Raw genomic sequence first — 26,818 nt, 5'->3', positions numbered from 1 at the left:
AGGGGAGGGCGCGAAAATGGCTGCCGGCCATAGGGAAGCATCGCTGAACGGTGAGTATTCGGCCCAATTGGAACACATTAAACCATGTTTAATGCGTTCCAATGGCTTTTCCTGCCTGGTTCAACGATGCTTTCACACGGCGATGCTTTCGCACAGCACACCTCGCTGTGCGAGGCACCACTGTATTTATGCTGCTACTAGTAATAGTCATATTCTCCACCAACTAGCTAGAGCAGATTACATCTTTACTTATCACATTGTTGATATTGTTCCAGTGATCCTTAATGTGGAGTTTGTGGCTCTAACCAGATAGTCAGAAATGCACACATTTCCAGAATGGTGAGGGAGCTGCAGTAAAGGTATGAGGTAGAGTGTATCTACAGATGAGAATAAAACACGATTTGAAATGACACACAGTTGTGCTCACACATAAATAATTATTTGTTTTGTTTTTAGTCCATGTATGACAGGCAAGGGATTGCTGTGATGCCACCTACAGTACCTGGGAGTTCGCAAGGCCCATTTCTGGGTGTACCACGAGGTACAGTAAGACGTCAAAAATCAATAGGTAAAGTGTCACTTTCTGGGTCTATCCTGATTAGATCCTTCTTTTGCTTATAATGCATTTAATCTTTAATTGACTTTGAGCCTTGATCAGATTGCCTCCATTGGTTGGCCATGACATGAGAACACCTTGTCAATTTATTACAATGTATAATTTAATGTTTAGTAACTAACTATAACTTGAATAGTTCCCCATTGTAGTAAATTTAGTTAATCATATAACAATGTATAAAACACGATTTTGAAATGGAAAATAAGCATTAATAAAGTGACAAAAGGCAAATCATGCCTATTAGGAATTCTCAAAACCAATACAAATTGAATTCAGTTCTTTTAATGTATGTGTTCCGTTAGTCAAAAGTAGCTATATTTGTATGTTTCAAGAGGGTTTAGGATTGTAATGACCACTTCTAGGTTTTTTTTATTAGAGCTTTTAAGTTCATGTTTTAACTTTAGCATTTAATGACAAAAAGAATGTGCCTGTTGCCAAAAGCTGCATAATTCATTGTTGAAAAATGAAATAGTTCTATGCTTTAGAGCTATGATTTAAAAACTCTTTGTAGAGTTAAAATATGGCAATATTTTTAGCTGAAAGTAATGGCAGTTAGCTTTAAAAACTCATACGCTCTATCTTTTACTAATGATCCCTTTATTATAGAGATGATGTGATCATATAATAAACACATATATATTAAATAGAAATAATCAAAGTATTATGTTGCTGAATGAAAATACTTTTTCTGGAAAATCTTTTGCTACTGTACATGCTGTTTTTGTCCAGCTAGGAATGGCATGAAGTGTCTGAAAAGAAGCATCATTATGCACGGAAGCAAGGCTCAAGCTTCCCTTTTAGTGATTGTTTGTAATCAAGATGAATTGTGAAAATTCTTATCTTAAATGCTAGGGGAAGTACCTGTGTTTGCACAGGTTGGAATGGCCCTTAGTTTAACACATAAAAGCCTTCAAACAAAGTTATGTAGCTGTTGGAATTGGAGGCATGATATGCAAGCTGTCTTAGTGAATCAATGTCTGCTATTAGTCCTAGCTATACCCCCCCTACTTTGTTGCAGACATGCAGCCTCTTGAAGGAAATACCCTTCCCATTCCCTACTCATGGAATGGCTATTCTCCAGCTGGGGCAAAGGAAAAACTCTTTGCCCCCTGGTCTACTCGCACATGTTTTCAGTAGCATCAACTGCACAGTTACGCACTTGTTAGGGAAGTCTTCTACCTTGTGACTGAAGATAATATGTAGCCCTTAAAACACACTGAGACGTTGTGATTAATCAAAAACTTTTAAACTCTAAAAATCCCAAGTTGTAAACTCCTGGAATCCTTTTCATATGCATGTCAAGTGTGAGGTCCTATGTTTCATGGTCTTGGCTCAAACAGACAAAAAGACACATGTTGTTGTTGCTGCTGCTGTTGTTATTGCAGCTGTTTTTGTTGCTCCTGCTGCTACTACTGCTGCTGCTTTTGTTGTTTTCTGAAGTTATATGTGGAAAGAGCATATCTCTGGAAACACTAGGTTTTCGTATTTGCACTCTACAGTATCACAAGTAGCTGGCAAAGTCAACGCTTTATGCCATGTCCTATCCTGATTAGTGCTCCACTTCTAGCTTTCCACCATGAGATTTATTAGCTCATGTAACAGTTAGCAACTTTACTGCAATATTCCTAATTTGGCCAAACGTTGCATAATTCCTCCTTTGCCATTCTGTTTATTCACACAGAAATATTTTGTTTTATTTCATGCATAGCTGCTTGCTTACAAATGTTCATTAAGTGTTCTCCCTCTGTTTTCCAGTCTTCCACAATCCTTGCTCCTTTTATCCACAGTGTGGAATAACTCTACTACCTTTAGGATGCATAATTTTTTTGTGCATGTATGTAATGAAAAGCAGCAGAACAACACTTGAGGCAATCAAAGTATGAAGTTAAGATCTGATGAAGAGGAGCACTAGTGTAGGCATATTCTAAAACTATACAGCGCATAGTACATGTATTTGATGTTCCCTATTTACAGTGTCATTGGTGACAGTGGATGATAAAATACAAGGGCAAATTAAACATTATAGCTTGTGATTTTTTTAAAGGGATAACAGAGGAAGAGCGACAATTTTTGGCTCCCCCCATGCTAAAATTTACTAGAAGTCTATCCATGCCAGACACATCTGAAGATATCCCTCCTCCACCACAGTCTTTACCTCCATCACCGCCACCTCCTTCTCTTTACAACTCTCCCAAATCTCCAGTGACTAGAATATATGGAACAATTAAACCTGCCTTTAATCAGAATTCAGGTCCAAAGATAGCTCTTACAGGTAGATCTGAAAACATGGGGACAGTGATAAGGGATAAAGGCATATATTACCGGAGAGAGATGGACCGTTATTCTCTAGATTCTGAGGACTTATATAGCAGAAACGCCGCAACTCAGGCAAGCTTCAGAAACAAGAGAGGTCATATGCCGGAAAACCCATATTCTGAAGTTGGAAAAATAGCAAGCAAAGCAGTCTATGTCCCAGCCAAGCCAGCGAGACGGAAGGGAATGCTAGTGAAACAATCTAATGTAGAGGATAGTCCAGAAAAAACCTGCTCCATTCCGATTCCCACCATCATTGTTAAAGAGCCATCTACCAGCAGTAGTGGGAAAAGTAGTCAAGGAAGCAGCATGGAAATTGACCCACAGTCTTCAGAGCAACCAGGACAGCTCAGACCTGAAGATAATTTGACTGGCAGTAGTCCATTTGCAGCAGCCATTGCTGGAGCAGTGAGAGACAGGGAGAAAAGGTTAGAAGCCAGGCGTAATTCTCCAGCTTTCCTTTCCACAGATTTGGGAGATGAGGATGTTGGGCTAACACCTCCAACACCACGTATGAGACAGTCTAAATTTAGCGATGAGGGAATGTTTAGTCATGAAGACAGCTTTAGGCAGCTTGTATCACCGTCTCCTATCCCAGCACCTAGAGAGTCTGAAAATGTTTTTAATAATAGTGAACCAAGTAATCAGAGTGATGCAAGGATACCAAACTCTACAGCCCAAACAACAGTTGGTTCCGAAAACAATGCATTGGCAACACAGAATGCTGGTATGTCCAGTTTGGATAACTATGTTCATCCACTCACAGGGAAATTACTGGATCCAAATTCACCTTTAGCCCTTGCCCTTTCGGCCAGAGATAGAGCGATGAAAGAACAAACCCAGCAGATTCCAGGAAAAGGCGAATCTGGCAAAGCAGACCTTAATAAACCCCTTTACATTGATACAAAGATGAGATCTAATATTGAAACTACATTCCCTGTGACAGCTACAATTGCTAGGCAAAATGTGCGAGGTCCTCTGAGAAGGCAGGAGACAGAGAACAAATATGAGACGGATATGGTGAAAGAGCGGAGGCCAGAAGAGAAAAAGAACATGCTAATAAATATTGTGGATACGTCACAACAGAAGTCAGCAGGTTTGCTGATGGTTCATACAGTAGATACAACACAATCTAGTGATATGCCTGAAAGTGAAGCAGAAAATGCTGAAATGGATGTGAATGCTGAAAAGTCTCCACCAGAGGTACAGGAAAGTACAGAAACAACAGAGAGTGGACTAGATGATACTGCCATGCCTGAGCCACCACCATCTCCCTGCAAAACTATTGTAGCTGTTGGCTCTGTTGATGAGCCTATCATTTTACCATTTCGCATTCCTCCACCTCCTTTAGCGTCTGTTGATCTGGATGAAGATTTCATCTTTACTGAGCCATTACCTCCTCCTTTGGAATTTGCTAACAGTTTTGACATCCCCGATGACCCTTCAGTTCCGAGCTCTGCCCTAACAGACTTACTCAAACAGAGGAAAAATGGAACTCCATCAGCTTCCTTTAACACCATTCAACCCTCAAATTCAATAGACAGTAAGAAGCCAGTGGGTCTTTCAAACTGTTTGCCTGCCTCATTTTTACCACCTCCTGAACATTTTGATAATGTCACTGACTCTGGGATTGAAGAGGTGGACAGTCGAAGTAGTAGTGACCATCACCTAGAGACAACCAGCACTATCTCAACTGTGTCCAGCATCTCTACCTTGTCCTCTGAAGGTGGCGAGAACTTGGATACTTGTACTGTCTATGCAGATGGGCAAACATTTCTGGTGGACAAACCCCCAGTACCTCCTAAGCCAAAAATGAAGCCCATAATCAACAAAAGCAATGCACTTTACAAGGATGCGCTAATTGAAGAAACTGTCGATAGTTTTGTTATTCCTCCACCTGCTCCACCCCCACCTCCCATCAGTGCACAGCCCAGTATGGCTAAAGTTGTACAGCAAAGGACCTCAAAGCTATGGGGTGATGTAACAGAGGTTAAAAGCCCAGTTCTCTCAGGCCCAAAGGCGAATGTTATTAGTGAATTGAACTCAATACTGCAGCAGATGAACAGGGAGAAATCTTCAAAGCCAGGGGAAGGATTGGAGTCACCCACAGGAACAAAAACAGCATGTCTTAGTGCAAGGTAAATGAAATATTTTACATAATTACTTTTTATAATACTTCCGGTTTGTGTTCATCAAAGCAGCACTGCTAAAATGCATGATGATAATGCTTTAATGGTGTTATTTTTCTTAACAATCTGCAGAGTTAAATGCATGACATTCTCCTTCTATTTTTGTATATGATATGTTTAAATGTTTTGTTTATAGTATAATTGCTGGGAGCCGAAGGGACTCATATGATGTTTTGGAGGCTTCCTGCTACAATCACACTATCCAAAAACCACTCTTGAGGATCCAACAACATCACATTCTCATGTACAAGGTGGTTTTTCCCCCCAGTGACATGTTAGGCTCTTTGGTTCCCAGCCAGTACCTTGCTTTTATTTCTTAGTAATAGATAGATAGATAGATAGATAGATAGATAGATAGATAGATAGATAGATAGATAGATAGATAGATAGATAGATAGATAGATAGATAGATAGATAGATAGATAGATAGATAGATAGATAGATAGATAGATAGATAGATAGATAGATAGATAGATAGATAGATAGATAGATAGATAGATAGATAGATAGAGATATATTGGCAGTGCACATTTCCCACTGTAGTTTGCTTTTTCTGAAATATCAGATCTTCTTCGTCCTGGAGATATTTATTTATAGCATGGACATCACCGTTTGAAAACAAGAAGATGTGTAAATGAAATATAATCTGCTTTAAAAATCAAGTTGTTTCAGGCATTTCAGTAAAACGAGCATAATTAATGATTCATGGTTTGGTCTGTTAGTTCTCTTTGGAGAAAAGTAGCAATGGAATCTGGCCTTCAGCCTTTTCTAAAGGTATAATGAGGTTCCCTCAGACCCTTCTAAGTTGCTGTTTAAATGTAACATAGTTATACCTGCACAACCCTTCAAAAGCAATTACCATTGTCATTTCAGTTTTTGAAAAACAGTAGCTTGTTCCTAGCATGTTTCTCAAAAGTAATTAAACTGTTTAACTTTTTAGTTACTAGTTTTCAAACGAAGCTGCAAGCTGCTTGCCTGTGGTATAAAACACCCCTGTCACAGTTGTCACCCATGCTGGAGAACACGGTGGCAACACGTGAACTATGTAACATCCTTCCGCATTTATAATTATATGGCTGTCCAAAGTTTACTTAACTATAAAAGTAACTAAAATTATGATTAAATCACAGAAGGAGTGAAGTTATCCCTTATTAAGTTAGTCTTGTCATATTATGTAATTATATCTTCATTATTAGGAAAAGGGATTATAGCCACTTATTTTTCCTCTATTGCTCCAACTGCATAGTTTTTTCCAGCTGCACATTTTGTATTCAGCTACATGCTAAAAATGCCCCACATAACAGTAACAATTTCTATTCCCTTCCCAACTATTAAAGATGACATAGCTAACACTGTACAATCAGTGCTGGAAATCAGGATCTGCCATACATATTCCTGAAGCTGATGTAACATTTCCTGAGCCTTTAGAATAGATTGTTCAAGTGGCTGTGTTATCCAATAATGATACTTATTTTGGCCTGGTAAAACAGTAACCTGAGAAAGAAGAGAATTATAATGATATATGAAAGCAGACATTGGTCAAAATCCTGTTCACATAATTACACAGCGCAAACTGAATGACTTCATGATCTGGTGCTGAATCACAGCTGGCAGTGTCAGGACTATTCAATCAATCCAGTAATGTTTTTTTTAAATACTATTAAAGGCTCCCCCCTCCATCTCAAGGCTCAAAAGCAGCCCTAAGGACCCTTGGAACCTGGAAGTTATGGGGATATGAAGCTTTTAATTAAACTTAATTAACTGTTACAGGTGCCAGAGGATAACACTGTCCAGTTTGCATCATGAACAGGATTTTGACCGTTGTACATAATAATAATAATTACTTGTCATCAAGTAATTGCCTCCATGGTAACTCCAGGATTTTCTAGGTATAAAGTATCAGTAATAGTTTATTATTCCCTTCTTCTGGGGGTGCCCTGAGGCTTGTCAAAAGCTAGACAGTCTGACTTTTTTCATCCAAGAGCACAGGGGAGGGAGATTGAACTCTCAACCTCTGTGGCCAGGTGTATTAGCAGGGTCATAGGCAAGACTTACTAGACAGAGGGCAGAATCTTACTAGTGTTCATATAAAATTTGCATTATTTGCCATGACCAGTTGCAGCTAATTAGGAAGGTGCTGCAGTATGCCTCAGCCATGGATGACTTGCCCAGTTACAACCAAGACATGCCCAGGAACCTCCATCAGTTAGCCATCACAAGTTAAGCAAACATTGCATGAACACCAGTATGGTTCCAGCGAATGATGGGTTTTATGTGGTTGAAAATAAAAATAAAAAGTGGCACAACACTTTTCCACTATACCATACATCTTATGTGATAGAGATGTATCCCACAGGGAAGCTGATAGGAACATATGCCCAATGTTCGTGATTCCCCCCCCCCTCAAAATCACAATAGAAATCATACAGAAGAGAAAGCAGTGTATGATACAGGCCTCCATATGATGCTCCTCCATCACATGTTATTTTGGGAATGAACTCTGAACTCTGTTGAGCCAGTTACTGCCCAATAAACATCTCAACTGTAAATGAGGCTGCCTAAAAATAGACACCCAGTTTTATATGAGATCCTCATTTTAGTCCTTACTTGTCCTTTCTTTCCACTTATCAATCCAACTCAAAAATCAAACAGTGGTTAAAACTCTTTTCATATTAGTTACCTATTGAAAGAATGATGTTGACATCAACCAGGCAATTTTGGGGAAATTAAACAGTTTCCCATTCTGTTCTGAGGCCCTATGTATCCCAGGTAATCCCTTTCATTGTCACAGACCCATGTGAGTTGAGGGATGGGAGGAGAAAGTCTTTAATTACTAAAAACAGCTGCTGCTGGGATGATTTTGCCAGCTGTAGCAATTTTTTTATAATTAAGGACTTCCATCCCCTGTCCCTCAGCACCCACCTCCAGGTTTCCAAAAATTGTCCTGGCTGGTGAAGTCATCAGCCTTATGCTGTGAAGTTTGCATGAACAAGATTTCAGCCAGTAAACAAAATGTGCAGCATACTCTATTTTATTTTTAAAATTGTATTTTACTCATCTGTTGTCCAGATTCATTTGCAAAATGGTTTTCTCTTTGTCTTAATGTTGTTTCTTTAGCAATAGATTTGTAAAATAAAAAGTCAAATGTAAAAAAATTCTGTTGCTCTATAAAACATCAAGGAGATTGTTGAGTAAATATTGCATAAATGTGAAATAACTGTTCCAGATAACTGTTTGTGCTCGGAGGTATATGCATAATATGTTGATGCTATTCTTGTTCTTCAGAACCAAAATAGTTCATTAGTTATATATAACCAAAAGGATGAATGAATTCCATAGCTAAATTCAATCCATAAATCAGGGGTGGTCAACCTCCAAAGACTATTGCCTCCCTGAACCCACCGGCACCTAAATTTGTTGCTTTTTGCTAATTTTGGAAACACAACAATGACAAAAAAAAATTCCCCCAAATTTCCTTGTTGAATTCCCATGCCCCAAATTAAATAGTAAAATGGTTTACTGTTTAATTTGTCTTTGAATGAGAAGGTTGCTGAGCAACATAAAGATTCAAATGAATAATGACAGTATCAGTAGTATAAAGCAAGTGTCAGTGAAAAATAAAAGAAGGAAACCCCAATGTTTTTACAGTTGTGATAGAACCAACATCCATTTTTCCTGGAGGTTGGCTAATGGTGTTGCTGCTTTAAAGTACAAAAGCAATAAGGCTTTAGCTGCAGTGTTACTAATGTGAAAATGTTAAGTGATTGTCCCTTTCAGAGTAGATTGTGTTCTTCCAACTCTCACTGATGTACAGACATGTGAAAAAGAAAGTACACCCTCTTTGGATTCTATGGTTTTACATATCAAGACATAATAAAAAACCATCTGGTCCTTAACAGGTCTGAAAATTAGGTAAACACAATCTCTGACGAGCAACACATGACATACACTGTCAGGATTTATTTTACAAAAATAAATCCAAAATGGAAAAAGCCTTGGCACTAATGGGAATGGGATAGAAATTGAACGAACGAATAAACAAACAAACAAATACTGTAAGTCATGTGTGAAAAATTAATTACACCCTTATAATTCAATAGCTTGTAGAACCACCTTTAGTAGCAGTAATGTGAAGTAATCGTTTTCTGTATGACTTTATCAGTCTCTCACATTGTTGTGGAGAAATTTTGGCCCACTCTTGTTTACAACATTGCTTCAGTTCACTGAGGCATTAGTTTATACAGAGCTCTTTTAAGATCCCACCACAGCATTTCATTTGGGTTGAAGTATGGACTTTTACTCTGAGCCATTGCAATACCTTGATTATTTTCTTTTTCAGCTATTGTGTTGTAGATTTGCTGGATTGTTTGGGATAATTGTCTTGTTGCATGACCCAGTTTCAGCTAAGCTTTAGCTGTTTGATTAGGTGGCTTCACTCTAGCATACTTTTGTATACAGAGGAGTTCATGGGCAACTCAGTGGCTACAAGGTGCCCAGGTCCTGTGGCTCCAAAAAAAAAAAAGCCCAAATAATCACTCCCTCCACCTCTGTGCTGGACAGTTGGTATGAGGTGATATGCTGTGTTTGGTTTTCGCCAAATGTGGTGCCATGCATTTTGGCCAAACATCTCAACTTGGGCCTTATCTGTCCAAAGGACATTGTTCTGGAAGTCTTGTGGTTTGTCCAGATGAAACTTTGCAAACCTAAGCCGTGCTGTCATGTTCTTTTTAGAGAGAAGAGGTTTTCTCCTGGCAACCCTTACAAATAAATCATACTTGTTCAGTCTTTTTGTAATTGTATTGTCATAAATAGTAACATTTCACATGCCAACTGAGTCCTGTACAGTCTGAGATGTAACTCTTGGTTTTTTTGCAATTTCTCTGAGCATTGTATGGTTTGACCCTGGGGTAAATTTGTATGGATGTCCACTCCTGGGAAAATTGGCAACTGTTTTGAATGTTTTCCACTTGTAAATAATTTTCCTCTCTGTGGAATGATGGACTTTAAATTGTTTGGAAATGGCCTTCTAACCCTTCCCAGATTGATGAACAGCCTCTTTATGATCATTACCGTTGTGTTTCTGCCTTGGCATTGTGTTAACACACACCTGAATGTTGCAGGCTAGTAAACTGCTAAAACTTTGAGTTTTATAGAGGTGGTCACACTTGCTGATGATCAGTTACTCAAGGGCACTTGGTTAGCAGGATCTGGCTGCTACTTAGCCTCAATTCCTATGGAAGCAGTAAGGGTGTACTTCTCTCATGATTTCTTAATTTTGGCTTTATTTTTGTAAAATGAATGATGGCACGCTGTAATATGTCATGTGTTGTTGTTCCTCTGAGCTTGTATTTATTAAATTTTCAGATCTGCTAAAGATGAGATTATTTTTATTATGTTCTAATACGTAAAACCATAGAATTCAAAAAGGGTGTGCTTTCTTTTTCACATGATTGTATGCTAGGGATTCCTATTATACCACATGCCTCAGTGTCAGTTTTGCCACATTCAGGTAAGTGAAGGGTGAATCAGAATGGTTGTGATAGTCACTGGGATATTTTGAATTTATCATTGCTAAACTTGATAAGCATAGAATTTCATAAATAAATCGATAGTTAAAATATTTTTAGTCAACGTTGTTTCCATACAAATCACTTCATCTTGTTAGTTGTTTTTCCACCAGTTTTACAGATGCCTTTGTTTTGTAATTTATAGTGTCTCAGTCATTCCATTTTGTCATTTTATTTGCTCTCATGACTGCTGTTAACAGAAGAAGGGTCATGCTGAATTGACAAGAAGTAAGTGGCAACCAAAAGGCCTAGACTGCTCCATATTGTACCTTCTGTGGTTTTGACTGTTGTTGTTTTTTATACCATGCACTGTATCACATTTGTAATTTTTGTTTTGTTTTTCATTTGTAATTAAAACATCCTTCTGTACAAAAGTGGTAGCTGTTCCCAATTCTAGGTCTTCAGTCTTACATGCTATCTTACATAAGTTTAATTGGCACTCAGTGGCACTGTGGTTACAATTGATGTACACGTATAACAGAATATAAATAACATTATAGTGAATTGTACCAAATGATAAAATTAGGAAAGATAAATAATGCCTGATCCCCACTGAAAATACTGACAAAAGTGGATGCATAGTCCAAATTGTATTGTGCATGTGGCAATGATATCTATGATTTTATGTAATAGTATAGGAGTTGTTCTAGATGGTATATTGGGAGAGATTGGCCCCTAGTTCTCTGGCTAGGGGTCACTAAAGAGAACAGAGTGAATCTTAGTAATATAATCATGAACTTTATTGATTTCAAAAGAGGAGATCACAGAGAATCACATTGTAGGTATACTGTATAGCGAATCTCGCTGAATAAATGAATAGGTTACTCTTATATAGCTGGAAAGTGGAACGTTCCAAAGTTACAATTGAGCATGTATAGGAATGTATAAATAAAATAATTACTGAAAGCAACTACAACAAGACAGCTTTTCTCTGTTAGGTTATTTAGACTATGTGATCAGGAAATGTTTATCTATTATACCACCGGTTTGATCTGATCCAGTAAATATAAACTTTCCAGATTCACTCCGATGCCCAAATATTATTTCCGCATTCCACATTATGTCTTCCTCCTCATTCCACATTCTCTTCTCTTCCCCCCCCACAGACAGACAGACAGACAGACAGACAGACAGACAGACAGACACACACACACACACACACACACACACAGAGAGAGAGAGAGAGAGAGAGAGAGAGGTGGGGTTTATCTGGATATTCCAACATTTACATCCGTAAGCTATATTCCCTACCCCCAAAAGTCTGAAACCATGGAGAATTATTGGCAAAATAGCATAATGATGGATAAAACATTCAAGTCTTGACAGGAGGTTTTGTACTATTGAATTCAAAGAGTCTTTGGATGAGCTTGCAGTTTCAAGACCTTGCTAAAAGACTGTAAAAAAAGTTCCCAGATAGATTGAAAGCACAAATGCCAAGCACTCTTAACATTTCTGTACCTACTACCCTTCATCATAAAGTACATAAAGAATTATAGAATGCTTTGTACTGCAAGTTTATACATGTCTACAGAAAAATGAATTTTGCTGTATTTGGTGGCCTTTACTGTAACTGTGATTCAAAATATGAGGCATCCCTGTTGTAAATGATGCCTTTTACCTAAAACAGGTCATTTTTTAACCAAAATCTGTTTATTGTCACCTTTCATGTCACTCTGTCAAATGGTGTCGCCTTTAATCTACAGACTTCTATAACTGTAATGTAGGATAAAAGCTCCCTAAATTTTACAAAACTCCCAGTCTTTTGAACTGAATTTTCGTAGAATATTTTAGTGAGCCAGATCTTTAGACTGGAACGTGAACACCAGTATTTTGGCTCAACTGGTGTGCTGCTTTAATTCTTTAGCCTAGCTGATATATTTCTGGATAAGACCTCCTCATTATCTTAACACTCAAGCAGGCTCATAAAGGGAGATGTGGTCCTTGAGGTAGCTTGGACTCAAGCCATTTAGAGCTTCATAGGTTAGAGCCAGCACTTTGAATTGTACCTGGAAACAGATCAGCAACCAGTGGAGCTGCTGTGACAGTGGAGTTGTATCATTCCTGTGTCCAGCCCCGGTTAGCAATCTGGCTGCTGTGTTTCGGACCCACTGAAGTTTCCTGACACTTATCATGGGCAGCCCCATGTAGAGTGTGTTACAGTAATACAGTAATACAGCTAATGCATGTGTCACTGAGGCCAGATCAGAACTCTCCAGGAATGGTTGCAACGTACACACTAGTTTTAACTGTGCACATGCAGTCCTAGCCACTGTCAAAACTTGAGCATCCAGACTCAGAGACAAATACAGGAGTACCTCCAGGCTGCTCAGCTAGGTTTTCAGGGGAATTCTTGGACTAAAACTGATCTGCTCCTCTGTCTTCCCCTCACATACTAAAGAATGTGTCTGTTGTGTTCTGTAGTATTCACATACAAAGAAACACAGTTAGGAGTTGCACTGCGTATTCTGAAAATGCAGACTGCTTTGCTATGCTAAATAGATTCAGGGCAGCGGATTTGACTATGAACACATATGGCTTTGAACAATTACATTAATTATGAAATAATCTGAGACAACAAAAGATGTATTGCTATCAGGGCAGTCACATGAAAGGGGGGAAAATACTGTAAAACCCTGTATATTTCTAAGATTTTAAATTGCAGGCGATATAGTTCCCGACATCACAAATATCTGTAATAAATGTGGGTAAAAACATTTTCTTATCTCTCGTCATCTTATATTACTTTAAAAAAACAACAGTCATTTGTTCAGTTCATTTTTCTCAGCTATGGAAGTCAATGTATTTGACCATCTAAGCAATCTTTTACCCCTCACTGCTCACAATCAATGTTTTAAATACTTCAGTTTAATATTTTATTATTTCTAAATGATTTTTGCCTCACAGTTAAATATAATTTAGTACAGCTTGTGTCTGAATGTCGTTTAATACAATTATTTCTGCTTGATATATCATCTTCTGAGTAAATGATTTCTAAGATTTGTTATGAGATGGTATATCAATAACTGTAGTCCACTGTTTGCTTCACATTAACGACAATGTAACTGGGATGTAAAATGAAATCCACATAATTTTTTTTCAGGCATATGTGCTGCTATTTCTCCTGCCAAAAGAGGCAAGGTACTTTCAAAACTAAACAGATATTTCCCTCTTTGGCAGTGGAAAGTGTTTCATGTCATTCCCTTTCTTTGTACCTAAGAATTACAGTAGTATGCAAATAATAATAATCCCCCCCTTTAAAAGAAAACCCTAGTTCCACCTCCAAGGGTATTATGAAAAACATCATTGTTCCAGTAATAGCTGGTTCCCCTAAGAGCCAAGAAATCAGGAGAAGTGTGGATCCTTCCAACAATGTTTTGGCTCATAGTGATGGGGATGATGACAGTGAGAGTGATGGTTTTTTTTAAAGCACATCTGGGCCAGAAAGCTTTACTAAAATGTAAACTCTAAAATATTTATTGATTTAGTAGAATTGTTTCTTATTTATTTAATTATTTATTCACTTTGCATCCCACTCCCATTAGTGTCATAGCACTAGCCTTAACAGAGTGCAACTTGTAAAACTGAAAACAAAATTGAAAATAGAAATATAAAAACCAATAACAATAACCATAAAAGAAAAGAAAAGAAAAGAAAAAAAGAAAACCAGTTGCACCGACTAATCTCAGAGTGGATGGAGGAAAAGAAGAGAGGGAAGAAGAGGAGGGGAGAGACAAAAAAGGGGGAGGAAGGTGGTAGAAGTACCATTGGATTCGGTAAAGAAAGTTTATCCTACCAATGGAAGCACCTTCAAGCTGAGTTCTATTTATAAGAGTCCCACTGACAGAAAGGCAGGTGCAATTTTTGTCATTTCCCACCTCTCTTTAAGGCCCCTGAGTACCTCCTCTTCCATTCTTCTGGAGGATTTACCAGTTTTTGAGACAGCTTTGTGAGACATATTGCTGACTGCAGTGGGAGTGGGGAATTGGCCAACAGTGACAAATTGCTGCTAATTGACAAGCCTCCACTTGGATTCTTTCTTGGTCATGCACCAAAGTACTTTGGCCTGCAGTGAGGAATCCAGATTGGATTGTTGGCAGTTTATGGCTGCAGATTATCACAGGCAGAAGGATTTGATCTGTTGAATTATTAAGAGTTATATTTCTGAGATCTATGAGTGGAGGGACAGCAGGGATGTTCAATATCTAGATGGAAATACTGTATAGTCAAAAGCCTAGCACCGTGGTTCCCAACCTCGGCTCCAGGTGTTCTTGGACTAAAACTCTCAACTAGCTATGCTGGGCAGAATTTCTGGGATTTGTAGTCCAAGAACATCTGGGGACCCAAGGTTGGGAACCCCTGGCCTAACAGAATAGAACTAATTGTGAACACCTGGGAATGATTTGCTGTTGTAAAATTAACTACTCTGCAGAGTATAGCTAAAAAAAACCAGAAAGCAGCAATAGAAAAGAAGAAATTGGTTAAATAAATATTAGGCTTAAATGACAGGTCATTTTAGCCACTTAAAATTTTTTTTAAAGGATATACGTGCTAAATCCACTTCTTAATCCCAGCTGCAGTATACCCACTGAATGAATGTAACTTGCTAAATCAAGTTAATTAATCATATTAATTAATGGGTCTACTCTACTTAGGATTCACAACTGGATTTAGCTATATGTCTTTAAAGATGTATTTAATCAATTAAATTTTAAGAGTTGATAGAAAGAAACTTATGATTATACTGTTGTTTGCATGTTTTAATATATCTGATATTTTTGATGTATGTTTCATTTTGATTTCTTTTTTAAACATATTAATGGGCTGTGTTACTGGGTTTCTCTCTCAACATGCAATAGGGATGTAATGGCGAGAGCATGGAAGTTACAAGTTCTGCAGTTGCTTGTAGCAAGATTTTGAAATGTGAAATAGGCATAACAGAGTTACATTTCCAAATGTAATGAATGGGAATTAACTTATTTTATTGGTTGCTACAGGTATAAGAAGTAATGGCCAGAGTCCTATTAACAATTTATGCTTGCATAGGGGAGATGATATAAGTCTCGGTGGTAAATTGCCGCTCATTAGCAAGGTATGTGTTGCACTTGCAATTGTGCACCCAATTTTGAGATTGAGCAGCCATTGGGAAATACAGCCAGTACTTTGTTAATGAGTGGCAGATTGCCACCAAGGTTTACACAGTCTCCCTTAGGGTAAAGGTAAAGATTCCTCTTTACATTTAGACCAGACTCTAGGGCATGGTGCTCATCCCGTTTCCAAGCCATAGAGCCAGCGTTTGTCCGAAGACAGTTTCCGTGGTCACAATGCCAGCGCAACTAGACACGGAATGCCATTACCTTCCGACCAAGGTGGTACCTATTCATCTACTCTCATTTTTGTATGCTTTCAAATTGCTAGGTTGGCAGGAGCTGGAACAAGTGACGGGGGCTCACTCTGTTGCATGGATTCGATCTTACGACTGCTGGTCTTCTAACCTTGCAGCACAGAGGCTTCTGCGGTTTAAACCACAGCGCCACCACGTCCCTTACAGTCTCCCTTACACCATAAATCTACAATAGGATTCTCGCTAATATTTTCTAGTTATTTTTAAAAGTTACTTTCTCAGAGCAGTTGTAAAGATGTTTTTGGCTGGCATTTTCCACATTTTGTGCCATTTTTTTGTAAACCTACTGTTATTCAGGTGGTGCAGAATGTGGGGACCAGACTCCTCACTGGAGTGAGAAAATACCAACGTATTTCTCCAACTCTGGCTGCATTGCATTGGCTGCCCATCTGTTTCCACGTCAACTTCAAAGTCTTAATGCTTACTTACAAGGCCCTAAACGGTTTAGGTCCTCAATATTTGGCGGAACGCCTGCTCCCACCAAGGTCTATCTGGATCACCCGTGCGAGTCAGGAGGTGAGGCTGAGGAGCCTGACACTGAGAGAGGCCCGGAAGGAAAAGACATGAAACTGGGCCTTCTTGGAGGTGGCTCCTTGCCTCTGGAACAACCTCCCTTCAGAGATTTGTGCAGCCCCTACACTGGGAATCTTTAAAACCCAATTAAAAACATGGTTGTACATTCAGGCCTTCCCTCCAGTCAATACCTGATTTCTTTTCTATTCCTTTTTATTTTATTCTCACTCTATTTTATTGTAACTGTATCAAATGATTATGTAATGTTCTTGTGTTTTATTGTTTTATCCTATACTGGAAGCCGCCTAGAGTGGTCGAGTAGACCAGATAAGCGGGGTATAAATCAAATCAATCAATCAATCAATCAATCAATCAATCAATCAATCAATCAATCAATCAATCAATCAATCAATCAATCAATCAATCAATAAAAATTATTTTTAAGATAACAAAGAAGTAGCCAGCAATGCAACAAATGATTTTAAATCATTGCAGTGAAGGACAGTAGCGAATTACATTCTAGCTCTGCAGGGTTGTTGTGTATCACTCAGAGGCTGATGTGCAATATGTAGACTGTACTTCAGGGCAATCACAGGCCTTATCCTCTTTCATATCATTAATAAGAACCAGCATTAGCAGAATATTTTTTTTCAGCATTTCATCTTTCATGAGAAATGTGCTCAGAAGAGCAAGAACTCTTCTATGTGTTACTATCCACAGGGATTTTTTTGTAAGGGATGGGGATTACAAAGGACACATCGGTGTCCAGTCCAAACTAGATGAAAGGACTTCCTTGTGAACTTCTAAACGTAGTTCTCTCTTTCATCCCTGGAATCATTAATGAAAAAGCTCTTTTTTGGACCAGATAATGGCTGATGTAGAAGTAAGTGGGTTCTCCTTCCATTTTTGTAGCTCTCTTCCTCTCTCCTTAAGATCACAACAGAGAAAGAGGTACATAAATAAAATTGACCATCTTCTGTTCTCTTTACTTCCCACCATGTCTGCATTTCTTTCTTGACAGATGACTTAACTTTTAAGGCTGCTGTAATCATTCTGCTTTCCCAGTTTGCCCTGTCCTAATGAGACTGTTCTTTGAATTTTTGCCTTTTTGGGCTTTTCTTCTTCAGACTTTTTATTCTTCTTCTGCAAGTTTCCCAGAGCATGCTGATACATCTCCCTCATATGTGGCTGGTGCTTGTTTTGTTGTATAAGCATTTGTAGAATGGACATATAGAATATATCATAGCCATCAGTTCCACATCAGGGTGCATTTCTGTCTAAACTGTGCTTATAGTTTCAGCCAAAAGTTGGTTAAGCATTTAATTTAAATTAATTCTGGAGTATAAGTAGTCTTCCCTACCTTCCCCCCCCCCAGAGGTAGCCATGTTAGTCTGCTGCAGCAGAAACCACACTTAGACTGGTATCTCAAGAACAGCACAACTTGTTTTATACATCCTAGACAGTTTGGGAGTCCACGTTGTTGTTATTGTTGTTTTAGTTCTATAAAGTACATGGCAAACAGCTTTTGAAACAGAAGGGACTTTCCCTTTTTTCGAAAGTAGTGTGGGGTATCTATGGGGAAGGTTGTGCCCCGTTCTGCATAGCTTCTTGTTGAATATCTTCTAATAGCTCTGCAATTTACAGCTTTTCTGCTGGGGCCAAAAAACATTTAGTTTCCCAAGATCACTAAGGGAGATATAAATAATCAATATTGCCTTTGTTTTGTTATATTTTAAAAGTTATTTCTCTCTTTTTTCCCCCCTGCTGTCATTGAATTCCATAAGATTGTATGGCATTTCTTTAGTATTTATGAGGTTTTAATACGTGACAAAGAATGCATGAAAGTCATAAGTTAGCAATAAGGCCGTTCATCTGTGGTGCTTATCATGTGCTTGACTATTTTCTCTTCCTTTTTGATTGCAGGAGCACAGAAGTCATGAGCACTGTCTCAGGTACACGAAGTTCAACCATCACCTTCACTGTTCGGCCTGGGACTAGCCAGCCAATCACACTACAGAGCAGATCCCCAGACTATGATAGTAGGACATCAGGAGCAAGACATGCTCCAAGTCCTGTGGTTTCACCAACAGAGATAAGTAAAGACATCACGCCAGCTCCTCTGACTTCTGCTGCTCCCGTTGCATCTCCTTCTCCAGCTCTTTCTGATGTTTTTAGCCTGCCCAGCCAGCCTCCTTCTGGGGACCTCTTTGCTTTGAACACAGGGCGCAGCAGATCTCCTTCTCCCTCCATACTGCAACAGCCAATCTCAAACAAGCCTTTTACAACTAAGCCTGTCCACCTGTGGACTAAACCAGATGTGGCAGATTGGTTGGAAAGTTTAAACTTAGGTGAACATAAAGAGACGTTTATGGATAATGAAATAGACGGCACTCACTTACCAAACCTTCAAAAGGAAGACTTGATAGACCTTGGAGTGACTAGAGTTGGTCACAGAATGAACATAGAAAGAGCCTTGAAACAGCTGTTGGACAGATAAGAATGGCTGCTCTTGCCTCATATAAACCTTTGTTATAAATAGAGATAGGCTGGTACTGAAACACCCCAAATGCCTTGGTCCCCAAGAGTACCATCAGGTTAAAGTATCAAGTAGCCCCTGATTTGCAGAAGTTTAGATTGTGGTTTAATACCCTAGAGCAACCCCAAGTATGTTCACATTAGAGGGACCATTTGTGTCCTAAAAGATGAGAAAATGTGGGGAAAGGAATAAGAAAGGGAGGAGGGAAAACCCAGCTACCTTCAAAATATTTTGTAAGCTTGGGTCATACTGATATTGTTTCTAAAATTTCCATTTTTACTGTTGGGGGCACAGACACTACATTAATCCTTCTGTATTCATGAATTAGTATTTGCTTTGGAGAGGTGCTCCTCTGCTTGAGCAGTAATGTGCCACCTTCTTTTTTACGTTTAGGACCCACAGGTTTATCTTTTCACACAGAAGTGTTATATTGAGAACATTTTTTTTGTAAACGTATCTCCCGCAACCACTGCATTTGACCATGACACCAGTGTCAGTGGATCTGTATGCTAACTTGTCCGTTGGTTTAACCATTCTGATTCCCATTTCCATTTCAATCAGTATTTCAAACTATTGTTCAAATTTTCATGATGTATTTACTTGGTATAATTAAAATTTCACTTCTTAGGGGTCTCAAAACAGAAACTTCAAACATTTGTTTGTGACATCTTAGTTGCCTGGTTATTACAGTTTCTCAGTAGGTGAAGCTAGTTTCTGTGATCCATCTTGCCTGACTTTTTAATCTTTATTTTTCCATTTACATTGAGTGCCTTTCCAAGTTGCCAGATAACATTCATGCAAGACTGCTTTTCTTATGTAAGATAGTATATATAGGTTTTTTTTTAAAAAAAATTCTTCAAAACATGCAACTGAAGATGTGTGTTCTCAGATAATAATTCAAGTAAAATACATTCCAGGCTTATTTCTACTAGATTCAGATGACAGAAATGGTCACATTTAAAAAGTAGTAAACACTATTAAACCCATTCCGTTTTTTAATGGCTCTAACGCAAGGAATCAGAGTTGTGTTGTGAATAACAGCTCTGTCAGATTTTTCATACAGTGAACTCTTTTTTTATATATAGAATGGCTGCAATCCTGAAATACCCTTGAGTTGTTCGCCCCAAGATGCTTCCCTTCCCCAACAGACAGAGGATCAATGCTGACAAACAATTTGTTGGAGGCAAAGACAACATGTCCTAAGTATCAGTTTCCAGCTTGGGGGTCATTAGTTGCATAGGGAAGGGGCCCCTCCCTGGCCCCTACATAGCTAGTTCCAAAATTCAAAGAACATTGGTGGAAAAAAAACCACCCCAAAGCCTTCATTTGCATCCTTAGATTGATCATTTCCCATGCTGATCAATTACAGCTATCATTCAAAGAATCATAATGAGAAAAAGTACCTTCTGCATGTGGATGCACAAACACTTATACAAAGGATGTGCACCCATTAAGTGTCCTACAGGCATCTTTTGCAGACTGAAGAGGGTCTTTGGATGCAGCCAGATCATACTTAGCAAGATGAGAGAATGAGCACTTGCTTAGTTCACATAACAAAAGCCCGTTTTCTCATTCAGAAGTGTCTTCAAGTCCCTTGATATACTAGAGCAGGAATTGTTTGACAGTGAATGCCTGCAGTGAAATGAAACTATAAACACTGTGTTTCCTCGGAATAGTTTGATGAAAATAATAGTTATATGTTAAAATAAAATGCAAAATCCAAGTTTTCTAAAAATTGAAATAACATGTTTCACTTTAAAAAATCAACAGCCATTCTAAAATTTTAAGAAGTCCATCATTCAGCTTTTCACTGTCACATGAATCAGAGAAGAATTTCTGGAGAAAACACCCATTCTCACAAGCTATGCTGTGATAAAGATGTAGGTCAACATGAGATATTTTCCAAAACTGATTGATTGGTTATGGAGATCAGAGTGCTTGGGTATAATGACAGTCTTTTGTTGGATACACATTTATAGATTTGGTAATTTTTATTTTGATCAACAATATCCTTTTGACTTACATTCTCTCCCACCATGAGTAATGTACCTGAGAAATAAGTTGTAATTCTCAAACTCGTGGAGGATTAACCCTGCACTAGAATACTGAATGATGTATGTTTGGTTGCTCAGTCATCAAATCACTGAAATGTCAAAACACCTTTACCATTTTGGAAGGCATTTACATCTTTCCTTCTACATTTTTATCCATGTTCCAGCCTATCTCTAGTTATAATTTTATTTTTTCACAACCAAGTGTCTGATTAGGTTTGCAACAGCCCTAGAATTAGTAAATCAAATTTAGCAATTTCAATGTCTTTCTTTACTGCAAGTTTAAATAGTTGTACAGATAGTTTATAAGCACAATATTTTAAGAATATAAGTGGCTGGTCTACTGGGCAGCCTTTGTGCCACTTCAATGCTAGAAATTTAAAAAAAATAAACTTTTGTGGTTTACTACTATTTCTGTGGAATAATTATTAAGTCTTGACCTTTTTAAATCAACCTCATTTGGATGCATCTGAACCAGCAGAGCTGTGTTATATTTTCTATCTTTGCTAGAACTTCTTCAGAAGATGCGTGTTTCTTCAAACATGGTTACAATTAACAATGTAGTGATTAATTATGGAAAATTGATATTCATCTCACTCTCGCTCTCTCTTCCTCCCTCTCTTTTCCCTTCACCCTAATTCTGCCAAAACTGGTCTTTTGACTTAACACATGTTGTTGTACCCCTCACAGGTTTCTATTTGCATTTGAAAGTTTCAAGTAACCTTATAATTAAAATCTAAGCTTAAATGCAAAAGGACTGAAATTTCCATAATTATATGGATGTTTATGCAGAGGACAATATTCAAATATTCAGTGGCTACAAAAGCCATCAGATATTTGGGATGGGGTGTAAAAACTAAAAAGAAAATTCAGCCATCATTGTCTTCCATTTGGTGATATGACAGAATTCAGTAAATAAATCACAAACACCATGCTCCTTGTTTCTTTGAATGCTTTTGGTGTTACCTCTATAATATGTGCCAGGAATACATTAGGACAAAAGATAGGAGAAGCAGATAGGGGAAATTACTTTTAAGCTGCTGTTAATCATAACGTTTTACTGTTTAATATTTGATTATGATGTACACAGTGACAGGAGATGGTAATCCCTTTCTTAAAAGGGATCTCTTGCTTATGTATCTTTTTCAGGCACTTAAATAGTAGGTACAGTATAATTAGTAGAAAAGAGATTTAAACATCAAAGAGCTAATGAAATAGTTTATTTTTACATTGTGTCTTATGATCTAAAGAGTAATAGGACCTGTGAGAAACTGCTTTTATCAATAAAAATACACCTTTGCCAAGATGAAGTAGTCTTTACCACTGTTTGATGGTTTTATCACAGAAAGCAATAGTAACAGATACAGAGTTGCCACCTAGCATTTTAACCATTTTGAAAATGTTGGGGGCAGAATTGGCTCTCTTAATGTCCTACTATTTTTGATGGTGCAAAAAAAAGGTGTTAGAGGTAATATTGTTATGCTATTCCAGGTTTTAGGAACAACTTTTGTTTATATATTGTAATTTAAATAAAATTGCATTTACATGCCTAGTTTCTGTAATATTTGTGTATACAATACCAAAATCACACAAGATGTAAATTGTGTATAACTGCACAGACTCCTTTCCCTGGGTGTCTAGGAACATTTAAGTTTTAATTCATATATTATAAAATGACTATATGTGACTGTTGATTTACAGAATTTACATATCACAAAAGCTAACTATTTGTGGTACTTAAGTTAATGAAAGTGATTTTCCAAGTTCCTTTACAAACAAGCATTACCCAGTTGATCTGGCAATGACTCTGTGTATGAGCCTCCAATACTGATAATTTTCCTGTTACATTTTTTTCTTTTCTTTTCTAGATAATAATGTTTTTTGCTATGGTTTGTGTAACGACTTGTGTTCGCGTTATCTATGTTGCTGTAATTTTTGTGCTTTAATTCTTCTTATTTCAATCTGGTTAAAACAAAATCATTTTCCTGTAACTTGCACTTTCCCTAATCCTTACTACTCTTGTATGGCAACCAAAATTACTGTAAGAAATAAATATAATATTGCACTAAGGTTGTGGTTCTGATTACAAGCAGTAAATAGTCTGAATGTTTTGTTTTTCAAAGGAGTTGCCAAATTCACTGTTTAATATTATTTAAATCATATATAAAAGTTGATTACACTTACCTTTACTGAAACTTAACGTTCTGAAATTTATATTCATATCTCAAATGAGAAATCAATGTTATAAAATATTATAGAAGGCATTTGTGTTGGGGGTGACTTGGCTTCTTCCTTTGAGAGCTGTTTAGACGTTTTCCTAAACGAGACAATCTTCTGAGTTTTCAACATTTGGTTTCTTGGCTTTCCAAGTATTTAACCACTAGTTTGCTGAACTGCTGCTAGAGTGTTGTATGAGAATACACATTAGAGTATAGAGAAGAGGCAAAGATCCAGAGGTCCTTATGCACATCATCAGGCTCCATAAGAGAGGATCCCAACCACAGCACAGATGGCTTGACTCTACTGTTACCTTTGACAGTGCTAATTGCCTTGCTGGAAGAGGAAAAACTTGCCCACCCATGGACTGAATTTTGAAAACTATCAAAATGGACCACTTGGAACACCTGCTTATCAACGCAGATATAATCCACTTCTACAGGATGGGTGAGAAGCACTCCAATTCCCTTTTACGCAGTAATATTTGCCCATAAAAAGAATGCTACAGGCATTAATTTAAAAGTGATGCATGTGGCAGGTCTCTGCTTTCTGTCACTTTAGCCAGCATCTGCTGGCATACTGCCATATCCGACAAAAAAGTAAAATTGGTACATTCTGCCACTCCTCCTATTGCTGCAGCCCTCTGGATTAGCAAATAAATAAATAAATAAATAAATAATTAAAAAAACGTTTCAGGGGGGTTCCTACCCCTCCATCACAAGATTTTAGGATATACAAAGGACTGGAAGTGAGGAAGAAGATTACCAGTTCTGGAAGAAGCATCATGATCCAGGGGAAATCCACTACTGAATCTTGACCTAAAATTCTACAATTAGAGTTTATTAATACTTACAGAAGTTTTCAGGGTTTTTTCTTTGCAAGGTAAACATGTTGAATATTCTACGTTTTTTCATCTGATTCCCTTCTTCTCTCAACTTAAAATTGCTTAAATGCTGAAGAATGCTGGAACAAAATGCCTTAACTATAGCAGTCACATTTGTATTCCATAAATACATGGATCTTTATTTGTTTCAAGTTTTGGTTTTGGTTTTTTTTTAATACACTTCCATTATGTTCCATATTCAAGATATTCATTAGCTTTGTCTTTTAAAATTTTATTTACCGTACTTATGTCAATGACCAAGGGACATGTACTGTATATCTTAATATAGTTAGTGTTATACTTGCTTATACTGTATTAGAGAGATTATTCTTCAAGATTCCCAACATTCTATGAAACTGGTAATGGTAGGTACATTCCACAAAGTAATGTACAGTTCATTCATCCCAGAAACTAGTGAAAAAAGAGATTGTATTGATGATTGTTTCAAAAGTTTGATGTGATGGCAAAAATCAGAGACTTGTATCAGCATAGTATTGGAGAGCATTTCAGGCATCGATTATAGAGCTGTATACTACTAAAATTGTACATTAAAGCACTGTAAAAAGAAAATGGAGTCCTTCAATGTTTTGAACTTGACTTGTACAAAACCATGTAACAAAACAATGTTAAGGAGAAGGACCATTTCAGCCTCATGTATTGTAGTTACAGTGCCTTGTTTTCTGAGTCAAGAAGTCCAATAGTGCACAACTTTTAAAAAAAAAGATATTTAAACCACACAATGTTGCAGGGGAAATCCTGTCTGAGTTATAAAACTGACATGATGAGTCACCAAAGTGAAATTTTAAAAAAATTAAATAAAGTTGTGTTTTGGTTGTTTCCCAATAGCAAATGTGCATATCTGTTCAATGTGTAGGGATATAATTAACCTATATGTAAAGTATTACATTACAATTTGTAAAATCATTTGATTTTTTAAAATTAGTTTATATATAATTAAAATACATGCTTACATCAAAGCAATTTTACAGCACAGTCCTGAAGTCAGTATTATTGAGCTCAATGAGGCTTACTTCCTTTTGTGGCCATTTAAGATTGCAAACTGAAGTCTCACTTGTGGGCATGTTGGAGGGGTGGGGAGAAAAGGAGCCTTTTGCCAGAGTGGACCCAGGACAAGCAACCAAAGACATAACAACTCATACACACAGAGGTTGGTAAGTCACTGGACAGCTTGGATAGAATGTAAGTAATACAGGTTCAAGCCCCACCAGAAATATGGTAGAAGGGATAAGCACAGCTTTCATATGTCTGGCCAGGAACATCTACAGGTCTATTGAGACAATATGCTCTCTACATGTAAAGGGGAGTTTTCCCTTCTCCAGCATCATTTCTGCCACCCACATGTACTTGGAGGGTGATGAGTCTGGTAAGATATGTGCTATGTGTGAGAAATCAGGACCCTGCTTCACACTTGTTACCTTCAATCCACTCCATCCAGTCAAATTTCTCACTCCTCATTTGCCTGTGGCTGTTGGTCATTGTCCCAGTAGACTGGGGTGCGTGCAATATATGCTTCCCAATACGTTTCACAACCTACATACCCTTCCAGCCAGGTTTTCACATGGCTCCATGGGCATGGTTTCCTGCAACTTATTTTATGAGAAAATCTATTTTTGTTATTTCAGAGCCAGAAGTGTTTGGGTTCTTTCTAAACTCTTGTTGGATACCAACATTCAAAGCTTGCTATATACCTTTTGCTTTAGATAATGTAAAATTCCTTTCCACCCCCCTCATTTTTAGAAAAGTGATTTCATCCAGTAGGTTAGTGCTGTAGCATGTAATTACCATATTTTTCCATTTATAACACCCCCTCACTTATAAGACATCCCCCCAATTTTCTAACCCCCAAATTAAGAAAACTTAGTTTAGAGGATTCAGCCTTTGAGCTCAGAATGTTGGACATTTTGTCTCTGTTGAATCTTGAGCCTACAGGCTCCACCTCCAAGAAGGTGTGTTCCAATTGGTTTGTTCAGGGTCAGCTGACGTCAGTTCCATAAGGCTTCTGATTGGAAGAAGCTAAGTATCCTGACTGTAGGAAACTCAGCCTCGTGGCTGAAGGAAGTCTGTTTACAGAGACAAAGTGTGTGCCGTTTTGTTCTCTTCTTAGCTATCTCAGCTTACTTCCGTGTAAAAGACACCCGTCAATTTTTAGGGTAATGATTTTAGAAAAAGGCAGTGTCTTATAGATGGAAAAATACGGTATTTATTTGAAGGTTTAACTAAAGCCAATGAAAAATCTGGTAAGATGTTTGAACACAGCATTGAAGCTAGTCTTTGTTTGGAAAAGTAGCACTGGCTAGACTTTCAGTCTATTCCCACAGCTAAATTTGCACCACTCCTTAAGTACTTTCATATTAAAAGCCAATTTATTTAATGTGTTTATTTATTAAATTAGTTCTGCCCCCCCCCCGCCGGCTGCCTTTTACATTGAAACAAAATGGTTTTGAAAAAAATGAAATCTTTTGAATCAAATTATCCATTCAGTCATATCCAACCCTTGGCAATTTCATAATC

The 26,818-nt window shown here is 37.7% G+C and overlaps 1 protein-coding gene across 13 annotated transcripts in view; it reads left to right on the top strand.

Moving 5' to 3' along the window:
- The window catches only part of SHANK2 (SH3 and multiple ankyrin repeat domains 2), a 498,212-nt gene extending 474,957 nt beyond the window's left edge, over positions 1–23,255 (top strand). For 9 of the 13 annotated variants that reach the window (XM_020782848.3, XM_072985920.2, XM_072985921.2 and 6 more), the window contains 3 exons: positions 457–568; positions 2,661–5,067; positions 18,523–23,255. In XM_020782848.3, the coding sequence (XP_020638507.3) occupies positions 457–568; positions 2,661–5,067; positions 18,523–19,096 (3,093 nt within the window). In that variant the 3' untranslated portion in view covers positions 19,097–23,255. Of the gene's footprint in view, positions 1–456; positions 569–2,660; positions 5,068–10,885; positions 10,914–18,522 lie in introns of all 13 variants that reach the window. The other 4 variants (XM_078383277.1, XM_072985922.2, XM_078383293.1 and 1 more) reach the window with 2 other exon arrangements.
- Positions 23,256–26,818: the final 3,563 nt, after the last annotated feature.

Source organism: Pogona vitticeps, chromosome 1 (assembly GCF_051106095.1).
Source record: "Pogona vitticeps strain Pit_001003342236 chromosome 1, PviZW2.1, whole genome shotgun sequence".
NCBI classification, from domain to species: domain Eukaryota; kingdom Metazoa; phylum Chordata; class Lepidosauria; order Squamata; family Agamidae; genus Pogona; species Pogona vitticeps.
This window is presented reverse-complemented; position numbering and strand designations above follow the sequence as displayed.